We start from the raw sequence: 26,264 nt of genomic DNA, 5'->3' as shown, positions 1-26,264 counted from the left end.
TCCACTGCCCCAAGTCCAGCCATCTACAGCCATGGCCAACTCCATCTTGTACATCAACAGTGCTGTCAATAAAAACTCTTAGGCTTCATAACCTTTGAACTATTTGTCCATGAGGTTCCAAAGACAGCAAAAAATTCACCAGTTCAGAGTACTGAAGAGAAGGAATCTGGTTCCAAGGGCCTGGCTTTCACAGAAACAATCCTTGGTTTACATGGCCAGGTATTGACTTCACCCACCAAAATGGCCCCAGTGGTAACTCCAGAAGAAATTTACTAAAACCACCAATGATCCTGACATCTTGCCATAACAAATGATGAATCTAAAACAATTAGCTCCCAGTTTTCCATCTGTAAGGCTAAGCCTGATTAGATGGATGGCAAGCATTCAATCTCTGGCCAGCTAAAAGAAAGCTTTAACATTAAGGGAGCTGTGTGTATCAGGATTACAAAACCAGCAAAAAGATCACCACAGCTGACTACGGACAACTCTCATAAAAGTTCTTTGCTTTTGTTTCTTGTCTTAATCACCGAACCATTCCTTCTGTAGTTAGGAAAAACATCTCCCTTCTCCTCCACCCCCAAGTCTGCTCTCATACCCTGAAATCATTTGTGTTCTTCCTGGCTACAATTCATACTCTTTGAATTTCCTTCAAAAGGGATTTTCCTTAACACAGGTCTGGCTAGACTGCAAAGTTCATCATTAGGAAATCAAAAACTAAAAAGAATTAATCTCTTAATGTGGGGTAAATCAGGAATCTGTTTTAGGTTGTGGGCTTCCCCAGGTCCCTTCTTTACTCAACTTATCCCCAGAGATAAGTGCCCCACAACCCTTCAGTAAATGGTGGGCCTTAAAAAAAGTCCCAGGGTTCCAAGAAGAGGTATGTTTTTTTATAATATGTAGAAGATTGTGGTGAAGATTTTTTTTCCCTTGATGCACAAATGTTAAAATTTGGAGTTTGTATCTTATTGAGATCTTTCATGCTTACCAAGCCTCTAAATATGCAAAATCCTGTTGCAAAGATGAGATACATAACGAAGATTAAATCTAATGGTCTTTTTAGCAATCCTTTCTTCTGGACTTCTTGAACAACCTAAAATACAGCATGTAATTAAAAGACAGGCTTCAAAGAAGAGAACAAAGTCTGCTATACTGCCATTGTTGAAAGGTCCTCAAAAAAGATTTTGAGAACCGTGTAAGCTACTAACTAGCTATGAAATTGAATAAGTTACAGAATCTTTTTTTGTTGTAATCAGACTGAAAGTTTCCTTCTAGCTTAAAAACATCACAGTTCCCAACATATCTACCACTCAGCTTTTACATAGTAGTTATTGATAAATATCCATGTATGTGTACACATATATGTATATATGCATGTCTGCTTGTCTATGTCTCTGAATGCATGTATATGTGTATATCTATACTGTATTGTTAATCTTGTACAAACTCTATTGTTATAATCACATTTTAAGAATTTCCCATAGCTAAGTCTTTTACAAAATTTTTTAATCAATTTATATTCTGTAGCTTAGTTTTTCTTAAATAGACCTATATCAAAAGCAGGAAATTAAAGGGAAGATTTTTAGAAGAAGAGTGCAATTTATTTTGTAGTAGAGACCAAAAGAGGATACCAGACAAGTCAATCTTGATCACTTTTACTTGGGATAAATGTTCAATTTCTGCTAGCTTGTTTGCTACAGAACTCATGTCTATAGCATTCCAGGCTACCCTGACCATTCTGCTTTGCTAGTTGCTTATACGTTTAAAGCTCTCAATTTTCTCCAGGACAACTTGGAACCGTATTCATGCTGGAAAGATCCCATTTTGTCTACTTATGGGTAAAGGATATGATCCAACTGAATTGGACTGTTCCTAGCCCTCCTCTATGCAGGGGAAAGATCCTGAATGCTGGATGTTCCCATATGTATGTCTGACATGGATCCTCATCAATGCAGATAAAAGGCTATGTTGTGTTTCAGCCCATTAAGATAACCTTTAATGCATTATAGAACATGTACAAGCTACCTGCCTCAATTAATGTAATAATTATGCCAAAGAGTACCTTAAGCTCAAGAGTCCCTTAATGAGAATTGTGGATGCTGCTTATGCTTTGAGGCAGCAAGAAACTCGGCAAACACTAGCCTAATGAAAGTATAAGGGCAAAAGAATTTAGCCAGACATTGGGTGAATCAGTGAAGATTCAGAACTTTCATAACTTAGCAAGCCAAAACATCCTTTGCTTTATTAAATGCAGAAAGATTATGAATATTAAGAACAAATGCAATCACATTTGCATGATTCATTAAAGCCTTTGTCCAACTCAAAATGAGCCAAATAAATCAGATGTAGTCTGAATGTCTCGGTCCTCTTGTGGATCTCATAAAACCAAAATTGTACCGTTCATGGTCCCATGAAGATGAGACCTTTGAATTAAGAGTGAGGTGTTTAGGAGAAGCTATGTAGCACTGTGGTTGGAGAGCCAGGCCTGGAGACAGGAGGATCTGGGTTTAAATCTGGCCTTTGCCATTTCCTAGCTGTGAGACCCTGGGCTAGTCATTTAACTCTATTTGCATAGTCCTTGCTGCTTTTCTGTCTTAGAATTGATAGTAAGGCAGAAGGTAAGGATTTTTTTTAATGAGTTATTTAAATGTGAAATGGTCACCTTTGAAGGGTAGCTGTAAGTTTCTACTGGCTGAGTATAGATTCTGAAACCAGCCCATATAGGAAGACAAATGTACGGCAGGCTTAAGAAAATGGTAGGACAAATTCTTGTTCCATACTTTCCTATTTAAAAAATTAGAGATAGAAAAGGAGAAATTATTACATATGCATTAAGAATATGTTCCCCTATTATATGCATTTGAAATTTAAACTGTTTAAAAGCATTTGAGCACTCAATACAGTTCTGATTTATTGCTACAGCAAAGTAATTCTAAAGTCCTCATTTATAAAAATGGCAAATGGTACTTTCCATTTAAAACATAAGCTTCAAGTGACATTGAAATATCCACGGAGTTCCAACAAATGTTGAATACAATTCAAAAGAGAGATTCATGAAAATGTTTTATTAATAATCTCAATAGGTAAATACTTTATTCTTCCCCAAAGGGAGAGAACAAACAATTTTGCCCTAATTGTTTTGGTAATGTATGGAACAGAAGTTGCATGCCTTCTAAATAATCAGAAAATTATTTTTAGCAGATTATTGATCAAGCATCTTAAAATTATTCAAAGGTAGTTTTAAGGAAGAAATTATGAAATAAAGAAAGGGGACTTATTTTACAGGATAACTTGACTATAAAATAGTTATTTCTACTACTACAGTAAAAACTACAACATAACTTACAGCTTCAAAAATAAGGGAAATGAAACTTAAGATGATGTTCCTTACCCACAAGATTTCCAGGAAGAAAGACAACAACACTCATGACAATGGAGCCTACCCAGTACAAGCCGATCGATCTGTAATTTTCCCTGTAAGAGAAATTTTTTATTTAATCCAACTCCTCCTAGAAAGTAACTGATAATAGGATTGTCAATGTCTTCCATTTTAATCCTGGTTAATAAAGGGCATAAACTGAGGCCTGCCACATTCAATCTGGTAAATCAAACATAATGGAATATTACTGATGAGATTTTATTTTGGTCCATAGCATACAACAGCAGGGTCTTGGTGCCCCTTCAGAATGATAAAATAAAGCAGAAGGAAAGCAAAGTTGTGTTTATCCTACAAAACTGATTGTATTTGTAAATCTCCAAAACAGGAGAGCCAGCATAGGGGACTAGATGGAAGGCTGGCCTGAAAGTCAGGTTCACATGAGCTAAAGTCCAACCCAACACACATGGCCTTTGTGTTCAAGTAGGGTCACATCACTGAAACTCTCAGAACCTCAAACCAGCATTGCACGACTACAGGGTGCAATGGAGGTCCTGAATTGTGTCAGGGCAGGAGTTTTCACACCAGAAGCTCTCTCCCCTGATGAAATCATAAGTCTGGATGAAAATATAAATGAATGAAGACTGGCTTTCCCTTGAAAGAATGAAGTGAGAGAAAAGGAATGAGATACTAACTTTTAAATTTTAATTTTTTTTACATATACCCTTAATATTCCATTTGTTTAAGCAAGGACCGCTAAGTGGCACAATGAAGGTAAGATTCCACTGAGTGACTTTTGGGCAAATTGCTTAGCCTTTGTTTGCCTCAGATTCCTCATCTGTAAAATGGGGGTCAGGATAGCACCTTCCTCCCAGGATTATTTTGATGATAAAATGAGATAACATTTGTAAAGTGCTTTGTCAACTTTAAGGCACTAGACAAATGCTGGCTCTTATCATAAGCAAGTGCAAATATAGATATTAATATTATATTTACATAATACATATCATTATTATATTATTAATATAGTGGATAGATAGATTGATTGATTGATTTTAAATCCTTACCTTCCATCTTAGAATCAATACTAAGTATTGGTTCCAAGACAGAAGAGTGGTAAGGGCTGGGCAATGGGGGTAAAGTGACTTGTCCAGGGTCATACAGCTAGGATGCATTGGAGGTCACATTTGAACCCAGGACTTCCCATCTCTTCCAACTCCACCAGAAAGCCCTCTTCCTGGCTTTCTGAGCCACTCAGCTGCCCCAAATACATTTTTATTTATTTCCTTCACAGATGACAAATACCAAAGTCAAAATAACAGTATAAACACATATATGAGCAGACTTACTCCCATGCTATTGCTGCCAACATAACAAGATACATCATATAATGAGCAGAACCATCCCAGTAACAGATCACGTGCCCATAGGCAGTGTTCAGATATGGTTCACCCTAAAGAAAAAGTTGGAAAAAAAAAGTTAATTTCCAAACTGAAGTCAGCCTTTATAGGGAGATGACTGTCATGTACAATTGGTGAGCTAACGTTTCATTGCTAACTATGTAGTGCACTTTACACACATGGACGAAGGACAAGAAGTAATCTTCACATTTATTGTAGCAGCTCGGGGATGGCTGGGGAAATAGGGTCCGCCACCCAGAGACTCTTTTTCTGTCTGTCTCTCTCCCGTCCCTACCAAAAATGTAACCGCATCCTTCTAAGTGACTAGAAGCGGCCTCTGTCATGGCCTGCAAAGCTGCGACTGTGTGGACGTGCCGACACGACACGGCTCAGCTCTAGCTTCCATGATGATTGTTACGGACAATCAAGTTAGAGAGAGGCTGGTCTCACAGTCAAACACAGTGGCCGAAGCCCGGCTGCGGAGAGGCCAGTGAAATGACTGTCTGCAGCTCCATGCTGGGGTGTGTGGAGGATTCCTCTTTCTAGTTACTGGTTTTCCAACAGGGAATCTAAGCCAGCAACTAGCCCTTCTTCGATAGTGGCTCTACAGACCGTTCCAGTGTCTTCTCTGCCATTGCTACTAATCCACACAAAATCATTCACATCCATTAAAAATCAATCACAGAACATCAAGAAACAAAAACAGTAGCATATGCTACTGTCTATAAACATCCATTCAAAATCCATGGGACATTTGCCGGCCCTCATAAACAAAAAACATTTTATAAAAATAGAAGCAAATTAACAGCTTGTTCAGAAGATGGTGTCTCTGAATGGGATCTGGATTTCCCCCACATTTTAAAAAAATCCCTTCCCTTCTGTCTTAGAATCAGTATTGAGTTTTGGTTCCAAGGCAGATAAACTTGGCATTAAGTGACATGCCCAGGTTCACATAACTAGGAAAGGTTTGAGGCCAGTTTTGAACACAGGACCTCCCATCTCTAGGCTTGGCTCTCTATCCACTGAGCCACCTAGTTCCCCAACACATATTCAAATAAGGGAATAAAAATCCTGGCCATGGATGGACTATTAAAAAAAAAAAAAGGCCTGGCAAGACTAGATTGGCTTGGAATCTTGAAAAGCTCATTCAAAGGGCTTTAAACTGGAAAGGATGGGGGAAGGAAAGAACGGCTTGGGTGTATCCTTCAAGACAGAGAGTATAGAGAGGAGCTAGAACATGATCAGAAGAATAAAAGTAGACATAACTTGGAAAATTATTATCTCAGAGAGTTCCTGGAAGAGAATCAAGTGTAGGAAGACTGGAAAGGTAGGAAGGGACCAGATTAGGAAGAGCTTTAAATGCCAAACAGGATTTCTTACTCTTTAACAAAGTTATATTTTTGCCTACAGAACAAACATATAAACATTTCTTGAAAAAAAAAAACTGCCCTTGGGGTTAGGGGAGGGGCACACTCTCCCTGGCATCACCTCAGCCTGGAGAGCAGGTTCACAAAAGATCATGGCTCCTAGGTAGCATCAATTCCACCAAGTCGGCCTCTGGATGTGGTATGATTTCTGGGGAGTCTGTTTCCGCTGGCCATGGCCCAGCTGGTCACCCCCCAAGGCTAGTCGTAGCTCCTTAGGCCACTGAGGCTAAGAGGTCTACAAGACCTGGCTGGGCCATGGAAGTGCCCTTGAGGTCTCAGAGGCTGGTTCCAAGCTCCTTCATCTCTCTGGAAGTAGGAAGCAGACTTTCTAATAAGTCCTCCAATGTGGCAGTGAGGTGTTCTATCAGTTAATTTTTTTAAGCTTTATAATATTGTTGTTATGGCATAAGTTTTTCTCCTGATCACTTCATTTTGCATCAGTTCATGCATGTCCTCTCAGCAAACAAAGGATTTTATTTTTGAATTTAGAGGCCATGAGGCACTCAGAAGCTCCCTGAGCAAGGGGCAATGTTGTCCAGCCTCCACTTCAGGAAGATTGCCTTGGCACTTAAGAGAAGGGATCACTGCGGAGAGAGTCCTGAAGCCAAGGAACTAGTAACAGATTATTGCAGTAGCCCCTGTGTGCCTGAAGCAAGACCGTGTTTTGAGTACAGACAAGAGGACATGGAGTAAGACATTAGGAAGGTCTGAACAAGATTTGGCAACAAACTGGGAATGCTGATCAAGTGAGGATTCAAGGATGATGCCAAAGTCATTGGCCGGGTTGACTGGAAGGGTGGTGGTTCCCTCAAAAGAAATAGAGAAGTTTAGAAGAGAGAAGGGTTTGGTGGGAAAAAATAATAAGGGTAACTAGTGGATAGAAAGCTACGTGTGGAGATGGGAGATTCTGGATTAAAATCTGGCCTCAGCCACAGCTTAGTTGTGGGACCCTGGGCAAGTCTCTTAACCCTATTTGACTACCTTTTACTGCTCTTCTATCTTGGAACCAATACTTTTAGTACTGATTCCAAGACAAAAGGTAAGGGTTTAAAAAAAAAAAAGATGAGTACTGTTTTGGGCACACTGAGTTTGAAATACTTAATGGTTCATTCAGTTGGAAATGCATTTGGTGATAAGCAGCTGTGGCTCAGAAGAGGAAAGTGGCCTGGATACATAGAGCCAATGATCAATAAACACATTTATCAAGTGCCTACTATGTTCCAGGTACTATGTTAAGAAATGAGAATATGTATATATAATAAAAAAAGGAAATCCTCGCCTTCCAGGAGCTCATAATCTAATGGAGGAAGACAATATGAAAAAGGAAGCTGAAAAAGTGGAGGATTGGATAGGGGGCCTGAGGACATGATAGATGCTCCTGAAGTTGAAACCAAGATGGTAGTGTGCAGAAATTTAGATTTTAGATGGAAATTTCTATGCCCTCTACAAAGGAGTTTATTGCTCCATACCTTCATCAGAGGGGACAGGCAGCTGAGGGTACGGGGAAGGTTCTGAGTGTCAAAACTAGATGAATCTCCATCATGCCAATGGCTTTTCCTGTAGAGGCATGATGTTTCTGGAGCCCAAACTCAGCAGAGCAACTGATGGAAAAGGAAGAATGGATCTGGGAATCATTTGCTCAAGAAAAAGTGAAGCCCTGGTAGCCTGTGATATTATCTCATAAGATGGACAAAGGGGTCTAGAACAAAGTTTGGAGGGATTTCCATGGTGAATGGCTTTATGCGAACAAAGAACCAGAAAAGGAGACTGAGGATGAGCAGTGAGACCCATCAAAAGAGAATCAGAAGACACAAGTATCACAAAAACCAGAGAGGAGAGTTTATCCAGATGAATAAGACAATCGGGCATGTCAATGCTGTGCAGATGAGATGATGAGAAAAGCCATTCTGTCTGGCAATCAAGAGATCCTGGTAACTTTGGAATACTTGGTTTCAGCTGAATAATGTGGTGAGAATGTGTACTCTGGAGGATTATGGGAATGAGAGGAGAAAAATGAAAGGAGGATCAATACAGTCCATGGACATTCAATTCAATTCAAAAAGCATTGATTAAAGCCTTGTGGCTATGTTGTTACTCAGCTGTTTTCAGTCTACTCTTTGTGACCCTAAGTGGGGTTTTCTTGGCAAAGACACTGGAGAAGTTTGCTATTTCATTCTCCAGCTCATTTGACAGATGAGGAAACTGAGGCAAACAAAATGAAGTGACTTGCCCAGGGTCACAGGGACCAGTTGAGGAGCTGGCTTCCTGAAAGTCCTGATGATGCCTAACAAAGCATTCTCAGACATTCCCTACCTTGCTCTCGAGTGCTGGCGACAGTGAAGAGTTCTCTTTTTTCTTGGCTGCCCCCACAATATCACCAAGGGGTGCCTTCAGGAGGCACCTAGTTGGCCAGAGCCTCAACCTTGGTTTTAGCCTTTGCCTGCCTGGTGTATTTAAGTGAGGAGACACGGACTAAGCGTTTGGGAGGCAGAGAGCCCACAGGCTCTGGTCTTGCCATCCAGCCTGCTCCTGTGTGTCCCAGGAGCACATAAACCTGCTATTGCCTCTGTTGTTGTGTTGTGATGGCCATTCTTCCTGTAGGTGAAGAAGCTTGGAGATGCTGTCACTTTTTGATCTTGAAAAGGTCAGGAGAAGAAGCCCCAAGCAATCCAGCTCTGGGATCCCAAGGAACCAGCAGTCTAGGAGACATGAACTTGTTGGGACCAATGCTAGGTACTGACCGTTAAGTCCTTTACGACCTCTAAGACCCCATGCTCCCTAGGGTCTATGGCAGTATAGGGCTGAGTGTAGCTCAAGGAATTGAGGAAACATTTGCTCTTTGTATCTGCTCTAGCTTTGAAGTAAATTTCCCTTTGTAAAATCTAACTGATGCTCAATGTGAAATGAAACTGGGATAATAATCACTAGCAGCTAACAGTGGGAGGATAAACAGAAGCAGCTGGAGCCTGGAAAACAATTCAGAAAGGAATGAACAAGCAGGAAGATTGGAAACAGCTAGGGAAATATCTGGGCTATGGAATTCTGAGTTCCCAGGTTTGGTTCTAGTTGTCCTTCACATCTTCCTCTCCAGAACCCCCTAAGAACTCTATAAATTAGAAGGTAAACAACTATTTGAAGAGTGTAAGCTTCCACCTGTGTGCCTAGGTTCAACAGGGAGCTGGAACAGGTAGACTCTTCCAGGTGTTCTTTATCATATCAGGCATTTATCAGCATTTCTGTGTTTGGCACTGTAATAGGTGCTATGAAAGAAAATGATGTATGTATACAGATGAGTTATTAATGATAAAAAGGCAAATAAACATTGAATAAATACATAAAATGAACATAATTACATTAATTGCAAAGAAGCATTTAGTGCTATTGGAGAGTGAAGAGGGAATCTTGGGGATTAAATGCTGAGAAGAATTACCACCTATTTTCCAACCCTAACTCCTTGATTTTGCTCATGTAGAAACCTATGGCAGAAATATGATATAGCATGTTCATTAGGTGTGGTAGGATATTTGTGATATATGTTTCTGGTCATATCTTTTTTTATTATATCAGGGAAAACATATCAGTTTAACAATTGTAAGAATTACTTGCCTCTTTCAAGTAATATGTCATGAATCCATCGATTATTCCATCTTGTTCAAGTCCTATAATAAGGTTCACTACACTGGTAAAAGCAAATACTGCATAAACTAAAGAAATAAAAACAATTAAAAACATTCAGAATATTGTCAAATTGGTATCATCCAATAAAAATAGAATAATCCAAAAGAATTAGCACTGACACTATGGAAAGTGTCAACATTGGCCAATGGATTATTGTAAATCAAAACAAAAATAAAGTACACGTGAATAGATTATTAGACAGGAATTCAGTCATCCAGAAGTCCCATCTATAAACAAGTCAAAATAAGAGAAGTAAAGGTCCCTTATCTTCAAATTCACTGAGCAATCAAAATACTGTTAAGATCAATGTATTCAAATTCATTGCTAAATTAAAACTTATCCAATTCCCTAGTTTACCATAAAAAATAAATAACATATTTTAAGTTATCTTTGGCTAATAAGTGTTAGTTATTTGAAGAACCTTGATAAGATGTACTATAAAATATAAGTATAAAGTATAAAATAAAGACCCAGATACATTGAGTAACTTGCCCAAGTTCACATAGGGGTATAGCAAGTAGCAGAACCAGTATTTGACACCAGGAATTTTAACTTCAAATGGAGCAGTTTTCTATCCATTGTCTCTTTGAGGATCTACCTTCTTTTCAAGAAATGCTCACTTGATGGGACAAGTATACCTTGAGAAACTCAATGCCTGATTGCATCCTGGTCAAAATATCAAATGACAAATACTGAATGACTGTATAAAAGTTATTATCCATACTTTTCCTCACTAAAACATTGGCCAATACTTCTACTTCCAGGAGTATTTCCTATATCTGCATAGCAGACTGGGTATCAAAGGTATCTTTAGGATCTTTGCCACTGTAGCACCCGCTCTGGGGCTCCTTCTCCAATTCCTACTCGCAGGCAAGTTGGATCTCCAGAAAGCAAAGACTTTCTCCTTTCAGAGTTCCAAAGGTAACCCTGAAGAATTGGGAACTTCTGCTTACACTCATATGTTCATGTGTGCCAATGAATATAAATTAACTAGTTGAAATAAATTAGCCAGCTAGAGCTAATTAGCAGGTATCAGAGCACACAGAGCCTTCAGTTACATTAATTGGGCCTGAGGGGTAAGGGTCACCTCTTATGCTCGTCCCCCACCCCCATTTAATATTTGCTGCCCTCAACAAATCAACTTGAGTACTTTGGGCAAAGTCCATATTCTTAAATCTGGTATAGCTTTCTAATGACATGGAGAAGTTCTGACATTATTCTTTTCTTGTATCATACCCAGGACATAGAATTAATAAGTTTGGGGAAAAGTACATTTGGTACAGTTCATAAAACAATGTAAAAATTAGCATTTTTTCATATTTCCAAGTAGATGGTGATGCAATTTAACAAACATCATTTTAAATTAAAGCATATACAGTAGGCTTATCAAATGTATATATAATATGAAACTGGGAGGAAACAAATTGGATAGCAATTCAAAAAGATCACTATAGTCCCGCCTGTTGGGTTTATGGAAAGGAAAATTGTCAATCAAGCTTTTGCATTTCTACCACTAAGATGGAGCAGACATCGGTTGGAATGTGATGGGAGGGGGAGTGACAGTTGAAGTGAGAGAAGAGGATTGTGGGAGAAACTGCTAACTGAAGGGTCTTTGCCCTCTGAACTCTGTTGAGTATAGAGCAAAGACCTGTGGAAAAGTCTTGCCTCCATTACCCTTACCCAGAAGAAAAAGGTTCCTGTATGTTTGAGAGCATCTGTTAAAGGAAGAACAAACAACAACAGCTGCTGAGAAGGAGCTGCTCTCTTAACTTCAGAGGGTCACCCTGAAGAACCTTTCCATCCCTGACCTTCCCAAGAAGGGCACTTGCCACTTGTTATGGTAGGATAGAGACACTGATTAGTTAAGAAGAAGACAGATAAGTTGAAGCTGAGCCATCTTGGCCCAGCTGAAGAAAAACAAGAAACCCAGTAGGATCTCCTCTTCCCTCAAACATATCCCCTTTCTTGATTTACTATAATTATTAAACTACTTAAGAAATAGAAGATCACAGTCAGATTCATATTGAAGGGAGAACAAAGAACAAGAGGCTAAACTAGCCATTAGCCTAGGCAAAACAATGAGAGCCAACAGTGACATCTGTTTGCCAGATAAGGGGAACTCCTGGGGTTCAACTACTAGTCAAGCCTTGCTAATTAATCTCCACTAGTCCCCAGAAGTTCTCTCAAGGACACTGGTCCTGTTATCCTTAAACTAACCTTACTCAGGGGTACCTCTCTTGTGGGTTGAGTGTAAGTGAACTTCAAAGACAGCCTCTCAGCCACAAGGGGTATTCCTCCATTTTACCTCTCCAGCCCTCCAGAGTCTCTCTATCCTTTCACCTCCTCCATTTCCTGTTACCAACCCTTCCTTATTCCCAGTACCTCTTCAATCTTCATCAGTACCTTCATTATTACAGTTTAGCTTGTTTAATCACCTTCATTATTACAGGTTAAATATAATAATGTAATAATAATAGTATATATACACATACATAGAGTGTGTATATATATATACATATACATAATGTAATAATAACAGCATTTTACATATGTGATATCATTTGATCTTCACAACCACCCTGGGAAGTACGTGCTCTTATTATCTCCATGTGATAGACAAGGAAACTCAGGCAATCTTGGGCAAGCAGGTAAAGTAACTTGTCCAGGGTCACTCAGCAAAGTGTCTGCCACAGAATTTGGACACAGGTTTTCCTGACTCCAAATCTAATGCTCTGCCCTTGAATCACTTAGCTGCACAGAAACTAAAAACTTTTGGTTTAATCATAATGACAAATTTTATGAAGTAAAACTTATTAAATGATTACAATTTTGGTTTAATAATGATAAATGTAGTCTTGGGCTTGGGTGCAAAAATTCCAGTGGCATAAATATAGTATAGGATAGGTAGAGATAGGCAATAATTAAGAAGACCTAAAATAACCATAAAAAAGCAAATATAGCAAAATTATAAAGAACAAACAGAGCTTGAAGGAAGAGATATGAGAAGACAACTCAACACCATCCACTTATGAAGGTAGGAGGTTTACAACTATTGTACATTGCATGTATTTTCTGTTTTTGTCTGTAAAAAATACTTTTTTTTATATAAGATGTCTCTCTGGGTAAGGTGGGGAGAAGGGATACTAAAGGAAATGCTGAGATAAAAGACAATAAAAATTTATTCAAAAAATAAAAACAAACCAAAAAGGTATGAGCTGGCAAATCAAAGACTAGTGACCAGAAAAAAGGATATAACAGTCCTAATGGCCTACTAATAGTCCTAAATTAGGACTAAAAGTCCTAATAGCCCATCAGATCTTATCTGATGCATTATATTTAATTCTGGGACCACATTTTAAGAATGATGTTTTTATACTGGAGCAGATCCAAGGAAAGTGACCAAAAAAAAGACCTAGAAATAACAATGTAGAAGAATAAAATGAAGGAACTGGGAATGTTTACTTTGGAGAAGAGGAGGCTTGAGGGGACTCTCAACGGTTTCATTATTATCCTTATAGATAACTAACAGACCTTTGGAGCATGCATCAATCTCTTTCCTAAGCTCCAGTCCCCCATCAACAACTGTCTATTAGACATTTCCAACTGATTATCTGGTAGACACCTCAAATTCCACATGTCCTAAATAGAATTCTTCATCTTCCTCCTACAGCCACCCTTCTGAAACTTTCCTATTTCTTTCTAAGGCTGTTTGTTTGGTGCTACCCTTTGGTCCTGACCCTCAATCATTCCACAGGCCAATAAGTTGCCAAGTCTTGGCATTTGTGCCCTTCTCACTGCTCACAAGACCACCCCATTAGTGCAGATCTCCTGGACTACTGAAAGTTTCTTGGAAGTCTATAGTTTTGTGCTACCAGTTTGGGGGTTATTCATCTTTTGAATAGCATGGGCTCCATTCTCCCCTACAACCTTTGACAGCCTATGGTCCCCTTCTCAGAATAATGTGTTTGAGTGAATAAAATTCACCAGATTACAAAGGAAATCCATTATTTTGGAATGTATTTTTCATATTACACACATATATGTATACTAAGTTTATGGATCTCATTTTAAGAACTCCTGCCTTAAGAACTTCTCTCTTAAGAGAAGGCATTGTGGTATTATATGATAGGAAGCTGGTCTCAGAACCAGGATTATCTCTGATATGTACTTTCCATGTGACATTGGGCCAATTACTTAACCTTTCAGTTCCTAGAGCATTCAAGGAAATTCTCTAGGGCTATAAGCTGCAGATTTAAATCCTATCTCTATTATAAGGTCAGACAGGTAAAAAAGTAGAGGAGTTGGGAATCAAAATCAGATCTTTCAATTCCAAGTCCAGATTCCACTAAAACACAGTGTCCCTCAGAATTCTAAAGTCGAATCTCCAGCAAAGGCTGGTGGGGAGAGGAGGGGAGAATGGGGAGGGACTGTATTCACTAAAGTCTGACATCAGAAACAGTAAGAGCCAGTGTAAAGCATGCTGCACTAGAAAACAAGAGACCTTGTCTCTATCACTCATTCATTAGGTAGCTTTGGCAAAGCTGCAGCATCTCACTGAGCCCCAATTTTCTCATCAGTTAAATGAAAGGGTAGATTGGATGCCTTCTAAGGTCACTTCAAGCTCTAATATTCTTTGAGTTTGAAAAAATAAAACTTTAGAAATAATTGGGAAACTGTCATTAGGTCAAAATAATACTAGCTGGAGTTTTATTCTTTAGTTATGTCCAACTCTTCATGACCCCTTTTGGGGTTTTCTTAGCAAGCATACTGGAGTGGTTTGCCATTTCCTTTTCCAACTCATTTTATAAATGATGAAACAGAGGCTAACAGGATTAAGTAACTTGCCCAGAGTCACAGAACTAGTAAGTGTACAAAGTCAGATTTGAACTTAGGAAGATCATTTTTCCTGACTGTAGGCTTGGCACTCTATCCGCTGTACTATCTAGCTACCCTACTAGATAGAATATTATCAGGCCCTAAGAAATGAGAAGAAGGATGGTTTCAGAAAAATGTGGGAAGGAGGCAGCTGGGTAGCTCAGTGGCCTGAGAGCCAGGCCTAGAGATGGAAGGTCCTAGGTTTAAATCTGGCCTCAGACACTTCCTAGCTGTATGACCCTGGGCAAGTCACTTAACCCCCATTGCCTAGCCCTTACTGCTCTTCTGTCTTGAAGCCAATACATAGTATTGACTCCAAGATGGAAGGCAAGGGTTTGAAAAAGAAAAAGAAAAATGTGAGAAGACCTACAATGCAAAAGGAAGTGAGAAGCCCAAGAGATAGACCACTATGCACAGGAACAGCAATATTGTCATGATGACCAACTGTGAAAGACTTAGCCACACTGATCAATACAGTGACAAGACAATTCTGAAGGACTCATGATCAAAAATGCTATTCCTCTCCAGAAAGAGATGTTATGAATCCTGAGAGCAAACTGAAGTTTAATTTTCTCACTTTATTTCTCTTGTTTTTTGGTAATATGGCTAATATGGAAATGTGTTTTTATGACTTCATCTACATAATATCATACTGCTTGTCTTCATGATGGTGGGGAGGGAGTGGAGGGAAGGATAGAATTTAGAATTCAAATTTTTTTAATGTCAAAAAATAATTTTTAAAGGAGAAGAAAAATGTTAGCATTTACTTATTTGTTCTCTTCATTCCTCTTTCTCCCATTGTCCATTCTTGGTTCCTTTATCCATCCCACTAGATCTCAAGATTTTTCTCCACTCCTAGATAAGTAATTTGGAAAACCACTTAAGATGTATATTTTCACAACTGCCTAAGTCTAATTATTTTAACAAATGCCCTCTGGTAATCAGTGTATAGAATGGAGAATCATTGTATAGAATGGTAACTATGAAATTTCTCACGACCAGATGGAGCATTCAACTACATTTCTGATGTTTTCCTGAACTGAAACATTTCCATTCATATTTAAGTGATGTGAAAAATCATTTATGAGCCAATGAGAAATATAAATTTGGCAGAAGAAAACATTCCCAACCAACCTCACATCCAATATTTTCTATCCCATTGATACCTACCATAAAACAGGGGATCTCTAGGTGGTTTTCTCTTCACAAGGGCACGAGCCAACAAAGCTACAATGAGTAGAACCAGTAATCCAGCAGCTACAATTGCCCAGGAACTATAAAAATTAAAACATGGAAGCTGAGTCACTATCAAAGTAAACATTCTAATGCTGGAAACTTCCTAATCATTGAATACATTCTCCCAAACAATGCTGCTGTTTTTTGTTTAATATGGAATTCCTTCACCATGAAGGTCAATCTTTGGTACAACTGTTGGGTGTTGAGAATACCTGAAAACATTTGGCTGGTTGAGTAATAAGTGATTCTATTTACAGAGAACTTTATATTACAATGGGCTTCTCCATTCATCATTTCATTTTACATCATGATGACGATCCTGGGAAGCTGTACAAGTATTATAATTTCTTGCATTCATATAGTCCTTACAGGGACTACAAATCTCTTTAGACAGATCTAGAAGGGACCTCTGAGATCATCTAGTCCAAATTTTTTATTTTATAGATAAACATAAATGACTTGCCCAAGGTTACACAGGTAATAAATATCAAGATCTCTGATTCCAGAACTAGTGTTCTTTCCATCCTATCATACAGGCTTATTTGATTCTTAACACTCCAGTGAGGCATATATTATTACTATCATCTCTATTTAACAGTTGAGTAAAACTGAGCACATAGATGTTAAATGACTTGACCTAAACTCTATCATCTTTCTGGTTCCAAGACACTTCTATTTCCCAGGGAACAGAGACATTTCCTTGTATTAGGACTTTTCTATGGAATCTAGAGTAGAAACTATTATTCAGAGCTGATGGCAAAACACAGGAAATAAATACATCTTGGTTGGAGTCCTGGAGGCTTTGAAAAAGGCTAAGCCTTAGCAAGAAAAGTATGAAGGAACCCAAGCTAAAGGGCAAACCACATAGGCTCCCATCAGTAGTATTCTTTGCCAAGGAAGGGGAGTTGGTACAGAACTTTCAATAATACAGCCACCTGAGAGCCTGCTGGGGAAGGAACATCAGTGCTAATGGTCCCCCAAGAGGTCAAGAGGATGAGGCCATATTTGGCCACGTTGAATCATTAACTACTCTTCTATGAATCTGCTAAGTCTGACTCTATTCTGCAATTGCAACTGTAACTGGATTTCATTTCACATACCGTTTGTTTGTTCAAGGTGATACTTGTGAAGCCATCCCCTAAGAGACTGGACTGGTCAAGGAAAACTGACTGGTGGTAAAAGGACAGGGGCCCAAATGCATGTCCTGAAAGCAGGCAGAAGGGCAGGCCCAAGGGGAAGTGATTTGTTCAGTATTATAAACTAAAGGGTCCAAGAAAAACAGTTTCATCCCTAGTTTTAACCATTCTAGGACCCAAAAACCACTGGTTCTCACATCATTCCTAGTCCTACTATGATATAATTAAGAGTGAAAAATTTGCACCTCACACGTTATGGTCTTGTTTTAAGACAAGAATCCCTGCAGGAACTTTGCAAACTCAGTGATGGTCCCATAGTAACCCTATAAAATCTCAGCGATCCTAAGTAGGAAGTAAGAAGGAAAGATATGAGATACCATAGATATATCTTTGATTCCTTACTATATCAAAAAAAAAAATTCATGATACCTGGAATTTCCTATTGCCTCACAATTCCAAAGGATGGTCTTACCCCAAAGTTGTAGTTCATGAAATCAACAGCATTTTCCAAATTGATAAGAATTATTTCATTTTCTTGGGTAAAATGTATATGATAACATAATGAAAACAAAGGCGGACTCAATCAACTTTTATAAAATGAATAAAAGAAATCAGACAAAATCAAATCAACAAGTATTTATTGGGAAAATGTATCTACAAGGTACACAATACCATGATAGATGATCCTGGAAATCCAATGACAAATAAGACACAAACTCTACCCTCAGGAGGCTTATCATGTAGCTGAGGAAAGTAAAAAACACATGAAAAGTGAGCTATCAATATAAGATTTAAATATCAGTTCAAGAAAACAGATGTACATGTCATTCACCTCCTGAAAGAGAGATGATAAATGAAAACACAGAAAGAGATATCCATTTTGGGAATAATCAGTTTGGGAATTTCTTTTGCCATACTATGAATGTACATGCTAAAAGTTTTATTTATTTTTAATTGTACAATTGGGAGACAAGTAGGTAGAGGGAGGGGCATATTAACTTTAAAAGGCTTGTTAATTGAAAAAATAAGAATAAAAAATAAAAATAAATTAAAAGGACATTTTGTCAAGATATCCATTTAAGCTTTATAGGAAAAAGAAAAGGAAAATAGATGTACATAGATATAAAAAGGTAATTACAGAGGCAACCTGGTGACTCAATAGAGAGCCAGGCCTGGAGACCGGAGGATCTGGGATTAAATCTGGCCTCAGATACTTCCTAGCTGTGTGACCCTGAGTAAGTCACTTAACCCCCACTGCCTACCCCTTACCACTATTCTGCCTTGGAATTAATACTTAATATTGATTCTAAAACAGATGTTAAGGTGTTTTTTTTTTTAAGCAATTATATGATTAATTGCCAAAGGAATAAAGACCATGTTAAATATTATCTATAAAAGTTTGGAGGACAAGGAAGAGATAAGTGTGACCTGGGATGGTCAGAGGATTCTTGATGAAGGAGGTAGGATTTGAGCCACTTCTTAAAAGACTGGAGTGGGAGGGTATACAAATATACAGAAAAAGAGTGAAGATATCACTGGAAAGGCAACAAGGCAAAAGTGCCATAGTCAACTATACTACACACCTGCCCAAAGCCAGAGTCATTCATACTCTCTAGCCTTAAACAGTTTTCTGCAACATCCAATTACCAGCATTTTCATTATATCTTCCACAATGTCCTTCAGTTTGGGATCCCTCCTTGCCTCCCATCACCACTGATCATCTCATTCTGCTTGTCTGGGAATCAGTGATTTTCATGCTAGTTATAGAAGTATGTGGTAGAAAGGAAGCTCCTTCAGGGCAAGTGTGGGTCATTTTTTCTCTCTATGTCTGAAGGGACTTGCACAAAGGCTCCGGAGTGGCCACTGCATCCGGCATACTCATTTTTCAGGGCAGGCATTTCATGAATGTTTGTTGAATAAACCAGATCTAGCAGAAGCAGGCCATCAATGTACTTTTTCTTTTTTTGAAAGCATATGGAAATAAGTTACTTATTTTAAATCTTCCCTATGTGAAACAGATCTGTTCCGCCAGCCAGCCAGCCAGCCTTACCATTTAAGTTCAGTCTAAAAAAAGAAAGTTAGCTCCCTCTAGGGCAAGAAGTTGGAATCATGAGTGATGAAGAGGCAGCCTACACTGTGCATGGAGGGAGAGCTTCTGGGTCCCATGGTTCAGATTCTAATCCTAGCTCGGTCCCTAAAGCTGCTGGGAGGCTCTCAAGGGTCCTAGTAATCCCTGTGGAAGTGGTGAAAAGGGATATACAGGATAAAGCCTGCATGACTCAGAGCGGATAATCAAGGGCTTATTCACTAGTCTCTAGAAGAAACTCCCATCAGAGAATAGAAAATCTTAAAGAGTGAGCACCGAGTCACTCACTGATGCAGGGTACTGGGCTAATAACTAGGGAGATGAGATGGTTTAATCAATGAATAAGCAGAGAGGACAAATAAATGAACGGGCTGGGGCTCCTCTGGTGTGCACACGAGGCAGTGTGTCATCGCAGGGCTCCTTCCAGCTTTGCCAGTTTTGACTCCCTTCTGGAGCCCCCCAAACCCTGGCTGCGCCTCTTCTCCTCCTCCTTCCCTCCACCCTCAAGTCTTCCCCAGTGTCTGCCTCTGACTGTGTGTCCCAGCTCTACTGTCTCTCTCCTACATACAAGAGTCTATGAGTGTGTATATATATATATAGGCAGATATAGGTAAGAAAACACACAGACAGAGGCAGCTGGCTGGCTCAGTGGATAGGGTGCTGGGTCTGAAGTCAGGAAGACCTGAGTTCAAAACTGGACTCAAACACATCCCAGCTGTGTAGCCTTGGATAAGTCACTTAACCTCTGATTGCCTGACAAAAGGCAATATCTCTCCATGGAGAGATCCTCAGGATCCTTGCCAAGAAAACCCCACAGAGTCCCAAAGAGTCAGCACGATCCATGGGCACGTCTGTCTACATGGATCTAGGTGCTTTCATGTTGTCTTTGTAATCTGAATGTGAACCTCCTGAGGGCAGGCACCACACATTTATACTTCTCTGTGGTCCCAGCCCTTAGCGCAATGATGTACACAGTAGGTGCTTAACCAATGCTCAGGGAGGATAAGGATGAGGAGGGAGAGACCTCTAACAACTTGTACAGGAAGTGAAGGCTTCTTGGAGAAGGCGGCACTTGAGCTGAGCCTGGAAGAAAGCAGCTGAGACCATGGACGTGGGTCATTTCCCATCTTATCCAGATAAGAAACAGAGGCCCCCCCAAACTCCAAGCTACTCTATGCATTCCTGCTTTCAGATGGTCAGTACTCTCCCCACTGACCCAAGCTCCCCTCCTCCTCTTCCTCTGAATCTCCCCTGAAGCCTGACACCCTGCTGAGGGGTGGCTCCGAGAACAGAAGCAACAACGTTGGCACAAAGTGGTCACCAGCCACCTCGAAATCTAGGAGTGGGTTTTCAGTTTAAAGGCTGGTCTGCAATTTCCTCAGCAGCAACAGCTTTGAGAAACACAATAGGTTGACTTCCTGCAAGCTGATAAGAACTCGTTTCTGGCACAGAATCAAAGTCTGCCCCAGGAGCAGAAGTGGGGCTGCTGTTTTTCAGATGCCTGCTTTGGAGGCTGGCCAGGCGGCATGGAACAACGAAGGTAGCCTTTCAACTGAAGTCCTCCCTGCTAGACTCTGGTCACCCAGTGATCTTGGTCACATCTGTCCCTCTCTCTGGATCTCAGTTTCCTTTTGTGTTCAAAGGGATTCACAACTCAAAGGTAATTCTGGCACTAACAATCTGTGATTCTACCTGATGCCCTTTTCTTCACTGGAAGGTAAGGACAGAGCTTCCAAGTTCCATTGAAATTTCATTTTATACTCAAAATTTTAACATCCCTTTTCAAATACCATTTTATGACTATTAAAGTCTAACTTTTTTTCAGTCACAGGCTGTCTCCTGACTCTGCTCTTGTAGATTAAAAATAATTCAAATTTATTTTTAAAAATTGTGATTCAAATGTATAGTAACATAAAACTTTAGTCCTTTTCCAAGTGCTCTAACATCCATGTTCTCATTTGAGCAGAGGACCAGAATAGTAGTATTTACAGAGTTGGACCTTTAGAAATCCCATGAGGGTATGAGGTACCCATAAGGACCAGAGGAGTGAAGTGACGTATACAATGTCACACTGCTGAATCCTAGCAGAGTTGGGTCTGGAACTCTTGGCTTCCAGTCCAACATATTTCCACTAGTCACACACACACACCAGTTTCTAAAAGTACCCTAATGGAGGATCGCAGATTTGGTACTGAAATGGCCTTGCATTTAGCCAAGAAGACCAGCATTTAATCCTCATCCTCCCACTTAATAGCCAGAATGACCTTGGGCAAGTCACTTAATTAAACTATGGCCGAGTTTTCTCATCGGTAAAAATGCTGGGTTGGACTAGAAGGCTTCTAAAAGCCTTTCCAGCTCTAACGTTTTCTGAGTTTATGATTTCTTCAACCTCTCATTTTACAGACGAGGAAACTGAAACTCGTCGAGATTGTCATTTAAGCCAAGGTCGGTCACTCAGGTAGAAAGCAGCAGGATGGGCATCTGAAGCCTGGCCCGGTCCAAATCCGGCTCTCTGCACCACCAGAATGAAAGGTGCGCACGGATTAATGCGATGGGAAAAGCTAACCAGAAAGGACACACGCCCCGTCCATGCTCTCACGGGCAGAACACATTTGGCTAGATGTAAAAAGTTAGAGCGTCATACATTCCATGGGTCCCCGTTAGAATCTTGCTTCAGTCGCATCCAGGAGGTGCTATATGTATTAACAAAAGCAGCGCTTAAGGCACTGAATCCAGTAGCTGAATTTTAGAAGGCACCGAATGTTGGAGCTGGAGGGAGTTTCGGGAGACCAGCTAAGGCAAGGTTCTCCCGCGGACCTCTCCCGCACCCCCGCACCCCTTCCCTTTCTGCCCCTCCTTCGCCCCATTCACTCACTTGCGATGAGCTGCCAGGTGGTTGAAGACGTACGTGGCGGGGATAGCGGAGAGGGACAGTACAAAGACTCCGGTGGCCGCAGAGGCGCTCATCTCGGCCGGGGCCCCTGGCCGGCCTTCACCGCATCCCGCCCCCGCCGCCGAGTCCGCCTGGGCGCGGCCGCCGCCGCCCCTGCCCCTCGCTTCCTGCAGCGCGCCCGAGTCCCAGCTATCGAGCGCGTCGGCTGCCTCCTCCCCTGAGCTTGACCGAGCTTCCGCCGGGGCGCGCGTCTCCCTGAGGCGCCCCACCCCGCCTGCCTGCTTGGGCTCGCGAGCGGCAGCGCCTCCGACGCCCGGCCCCCGGGGCGGCTCCAGCGGCTCGGGCCAAGGGGGCACCATAAGCTCGAGGACTCCAGGGCAGCCCTAGCCTTTGTAGCCTCACTGGTCGGGGCAGCAGCGACCTTCCCTCCTGTGGCGGCCTCAAAGACAGCTGTGAAGGAGCCAGAGGAGTGCAGGACTTGGGGCGGGGCCGAGGGGAAGAGAGGGAGCCCCCCATGCTGAGACTGGGCAGGGCCCTAAGCCCCGCGCCCCACTCCTAAACCTGCGGCTGAGATCTTTGCCATTCCGGACCTGTGGGGAACAAACCCCTGGCACAAATCCCTGGCTGAAGATCCAGGCTGGGGACTGGAGGGAGATTTTAGCCTCCAAAGGGCAACTAGACCAAAGCTCAGATCCCCAGAACACCCAGCCGAAGAGAGGCGCCCAAGGATCTGAGGGAGTGCTAGAGCCGGGACTAGAACCCTGGTCACTTGTCCTCCACCTCTAAGCAGACCGCCTCTTAGTACTGGGGGATTCCCTGTAGTTACGACAGGAAAGCTACCCACAAGGTGGCCTAAACCGGATTGTGACGCGTTTGAAAATAGTTCTAGAGAAAATAGTTCTTATTCCTCCCTAGTATAGGACCCCCCAGCTCTCGAATGCTCTTCCCCCTGGTGCCCCCACACCAAAGGATTAGGTCAGTTTGACTCTCTTCTGAGGTTCCTTGTCTGAGTCCATGCCTCTTCATACCCTCTTGAAGTCAATTAACAAACATCTACCAATCTGTACCCTAAACCTATCCCTTCTTCAATTCATTTGTCAGAGCATTTCTAAGATTTTAACTGTGAAATGAGGGTTCTACATTACCACAAAATAACATGAGTGAACAGGATGGCTTCTGCAGGCCTTCTAGCTCAAAAATCTCATGTCTCCCCTGACTTCCTAGAATCTAGAGGTCTCAGTGTTGTATTCAGGGCTCTATCTGGCTTCAGAAGAATTTGCCACTCAAGCTCAATTCATCTCTGGCAAAGCTTTTATTGGAGTTAGCACAAGATTGTGGCCTGGGCTGGTGAAAGTGAAGCCACTTTTCTTGTTACCTTCCCAGAAGGCAAGGGAGGGGGGTGAGATCTGTATAAAGAGAAAGTCCCTCTGCCCTCTCCCCTAGGCTGGACTTAGGGAGGTGGACAGACACCCCTGGAGAGCTTTGCCCTGGTAAGAACTAATGGAATTTCCCTTGGTGGCTGTTCATTGGAGGGAGCCAAGAGTCCTGATAAGCCCCCCCCCCAAGTCTGGCCCTGTCTGATGTCATTTCCTGGGGGGTTCCAGCGCACCCATCACCAGGAACCTTTGAGATCATGGGATCATAGAGAGACCTCAGATCTCATCTATTCCTTCCTCCTCGTTTTACAGATGAGAAAAAAATTCAGTGTAATATAAAATGATTTGTCCAAGGCTACACAGATCATAAAAGACAGAGCCTCTGGATCCCCATCTAGCATCTTTCCATTGTACTTCCAGAGAGGAGGCGGAGCCAAGATGGCTGAGTAAAAGCAGAGAAGCTCAAAGTCACTATAAGAATCCTCACCAACCAATCTTAAAATAATGTCACAAAATGAATACAGGAGTGAAATAACCAACAAGGAGACAGAGTAAAACAACTTTCATTGTACTTCCAATTCCCTTGTTTTATAGATGAGGAAACACATCTAAGAAAGCAGAAGTGATTTGCCTGAGATCATAATAATTTTTAGAATTGAAATTCAAGCCCAGGTCCAATTACAGGAAGTATTTTTTTCCTATATATAATATCCATCTGTTTCTCCCCCTTCCCTACACACCAATTCCTGATTGATGTACCTTGTTCAAGAGCCTCATCACACTTCTAGGTCTTTATAGGATCAAGCTAAACTCCTCAACCTGGTATTCAGGGCCCACTACAAACATGGCCATTACCCATCCAACTTCATATTTCTTAGCTTCTCTAAATTAACTCTGTACTTCAGTCAATCCAGTTTCCCCACTGTCTACTGCATGCCTTTATCATAGTTATTCCTACCTCTCTGTTACTATTCATTGCTTCTTTCCCAGTTGGTAATGAAAAGCATTATCAGAAAAAATCATAGGAACTGTACCCTTTCTTCTTTGTCCATCTTAAGTTCTATATCCTCAGTGGAAGCTGCCTAACCAGTCAATCCTCTGGTAAAGTTGTTGTTCATCCTTCATTTTTGAAGACCAATGACATCATTGGGTGATATCTTGACTTGAATGTGAACTGCATTTAAGTGAGGCAGAGTTTCAAAAAACTTTCTCTTCCAGAGACCTCAGAGTCCAATGGCAAAACAAAAATCAGGATACTGCTGATGGATGCTGCAGGATGGAGTGGATGACCTTAGCATCTTTAATATCTAAGCTCTAAGTGCTCTACAGCACCTGCTTCAGTCTACTTCCTGACCTTTGGAACAAATCATTCTCATCTGTCCATCCTGTCAGGTAAAGTCTTCACATGCTTGGAGTAGACATCCTTCTAACACAGACAGGTTTGTGATCTGGCTGCTTTAGCCTGCCTGCCATGGTTTTGCTAAAGTGTGACCACTATGTATGTTACACCTTCTTGGAACCATAGGTGAGTTGGGTGAAAGATAGACACCAAAGGTGAACGAGCAGCCATAAAAAGCCCTTATCCCAAAGATGTTAGTATTCTCTAAACATTCTGTACAACTTTGTAAAGTTATATACTTCCCTTGATAGCTGACCAATGCTATAGATTTCCACAGCTGCAAAAGGAAATATGTAGCTTTAGCTTTCCTTTACAGCTGTAGAAATCCATAGCACTGAATAACAACTGGGGAACCATTGGAGAGGACAAAGGAGAGAAAAAGGAAATGTCTCTGGTATCTCCCCTTTTTACTTGGAATCTCAGTAGAGAAGGGAGCTCTGACTCAGCTCATATGATGGCAAAGGTTTGTAGATAATAACACATTGCTAGGCTGAATTGCCAAGTTTTTTTCTGTAGTGGTCAAATCCTGATTTTCATCTCAGAAGCTGGATCAAAACTACTCCAGCCTCTAGAGATGGAAGGTCAATGTCGTTTTGTCTTTAACCCCCATGACATACTTCATTTCTAAGACTTTCTATACTCCCATGCCCACCAATCATAACTATCAGGTCTGAGATATAGAGGAAGCCTATCTTTGATATTTCACAATCCACTTTTGAAGGAAAGTTCTCTATATTTTTATTTATTCTAGCTGCCTTGATAAGTTCTCCCCATTTTCTCCATCATTCAGTGCTTCCTTCCTTATCTTAATCTTATTTACGATGTCTTAAGTGGTAGTGGTTTGTAGAGATTTGTAGGATTTTGCTGTATTTCAAATCAAATCAACAAATACTTATGTCCACAAGTCAACAAGGTTTGATGTCCCAGAGGTCCCTTAAAATAAAACTCTGTTGTAGGGCAGCCAGGTAGCTCAGTGGACTGAGAGCCATGCCTAGAGACAAGAGGTCCTAGGTTCAAATCTAGCCTCAACACTTCTTAGCTGTGTAACCCTGGGCAATTCACTTAACTCCCATTGTCTAGCACTTACCACTGTTCTGCCTTGGAACCAATACACTGAATTGATTCTAAGATGGAAGGTAAGGGTTATAAAAATAAATAAATAAAAGTACGTTGAAGGAGCAAATGAACAGAGCTACTAAATAATGGCTATGGATGAAGTTCCTGCTTCTTCTGAGCTTTCTTTTAGTCTTAAGTCTTCCACTAGCCACTTCCACTATGACTTTACTTTCTCTGGACTTCAGTATCTTCATCTATAAACAGAGGCACTTGACCTCAATGGTCTCTCAGATCCTTCCCAGTATTAATGTTTCAGGACTCTGGGATGC

The 26,264-nt window shown here is 40.9% G+C and overlaps 1 protein-coding gene across 5 annotated transcripts in view; it reads right to left on the bottom strand.

The window, feature by feature from the left end:
- Positions 1-22,898, bottom strand: part of TM6SF1 (transmembrane 6 superfamily member 1) — a 37,779-nt gene extending 14,881 nt beyond the window's left edge. The window contains exons 1-7 of one of the 5 annotated variants that reach the window (XM_016426464.2): positions 22,087-22,898; positions 15,924-16,027; positions 9,807-9,904; positions 4,723-4,826; positions 3,389-3,471; positions 2,660-2,781; positions 986-1,090 (exon numbers count right to left, since the gene is read on the bottom strand). In XM_016426464.2, the coding sequence (XP_016281950.1) occupies positions 986-1,090; positions 2,660-2,781; positions 3,389-3,471; positions 4,723-4,826; positions 9,807-9,904; positions 15,924-16,027; positions 22,087-22,463 (993 nt within the window). In that variant the 5' untranslated portion in view covers positions 22,464-22,898. Of the gene's footprint in view, positions 1-985; positions 1,091-2,659; positions 2,782-3,388; positions 3,472-4,722; positions 4,827-9,806; positions 9,905-15,923; positions 16,028-22,086 lie in introns of those variants that run through there. The other 4 variants (XM_007479241.3, XM_001365776.5, XM_056805780.1 and 1 more) reach the window with 4 other exon arrangements.
- Positions 22,899-26,264: the final 3,366 nt, after the last annotated feature.

Source organism: Monodelphis domestica, chromosome 1 (genome assembly GCF_027887165.1).
Source record: "Monodelphis domestica isolate mMonDom1 chromosome 1, mMonDom1.pri, whole genome shotgun sequence".
Taxonomy (NCBI): domain Eukaryota; kingdom Metazoa; phylum Chordata; class Mammalia; order Didelphimorphia; family Didelphidae; genus Monodelphis; species Monodelphis domestica.
This window is presented reverse-complemented; position numbering and strand designations above follow the sequence as displayed.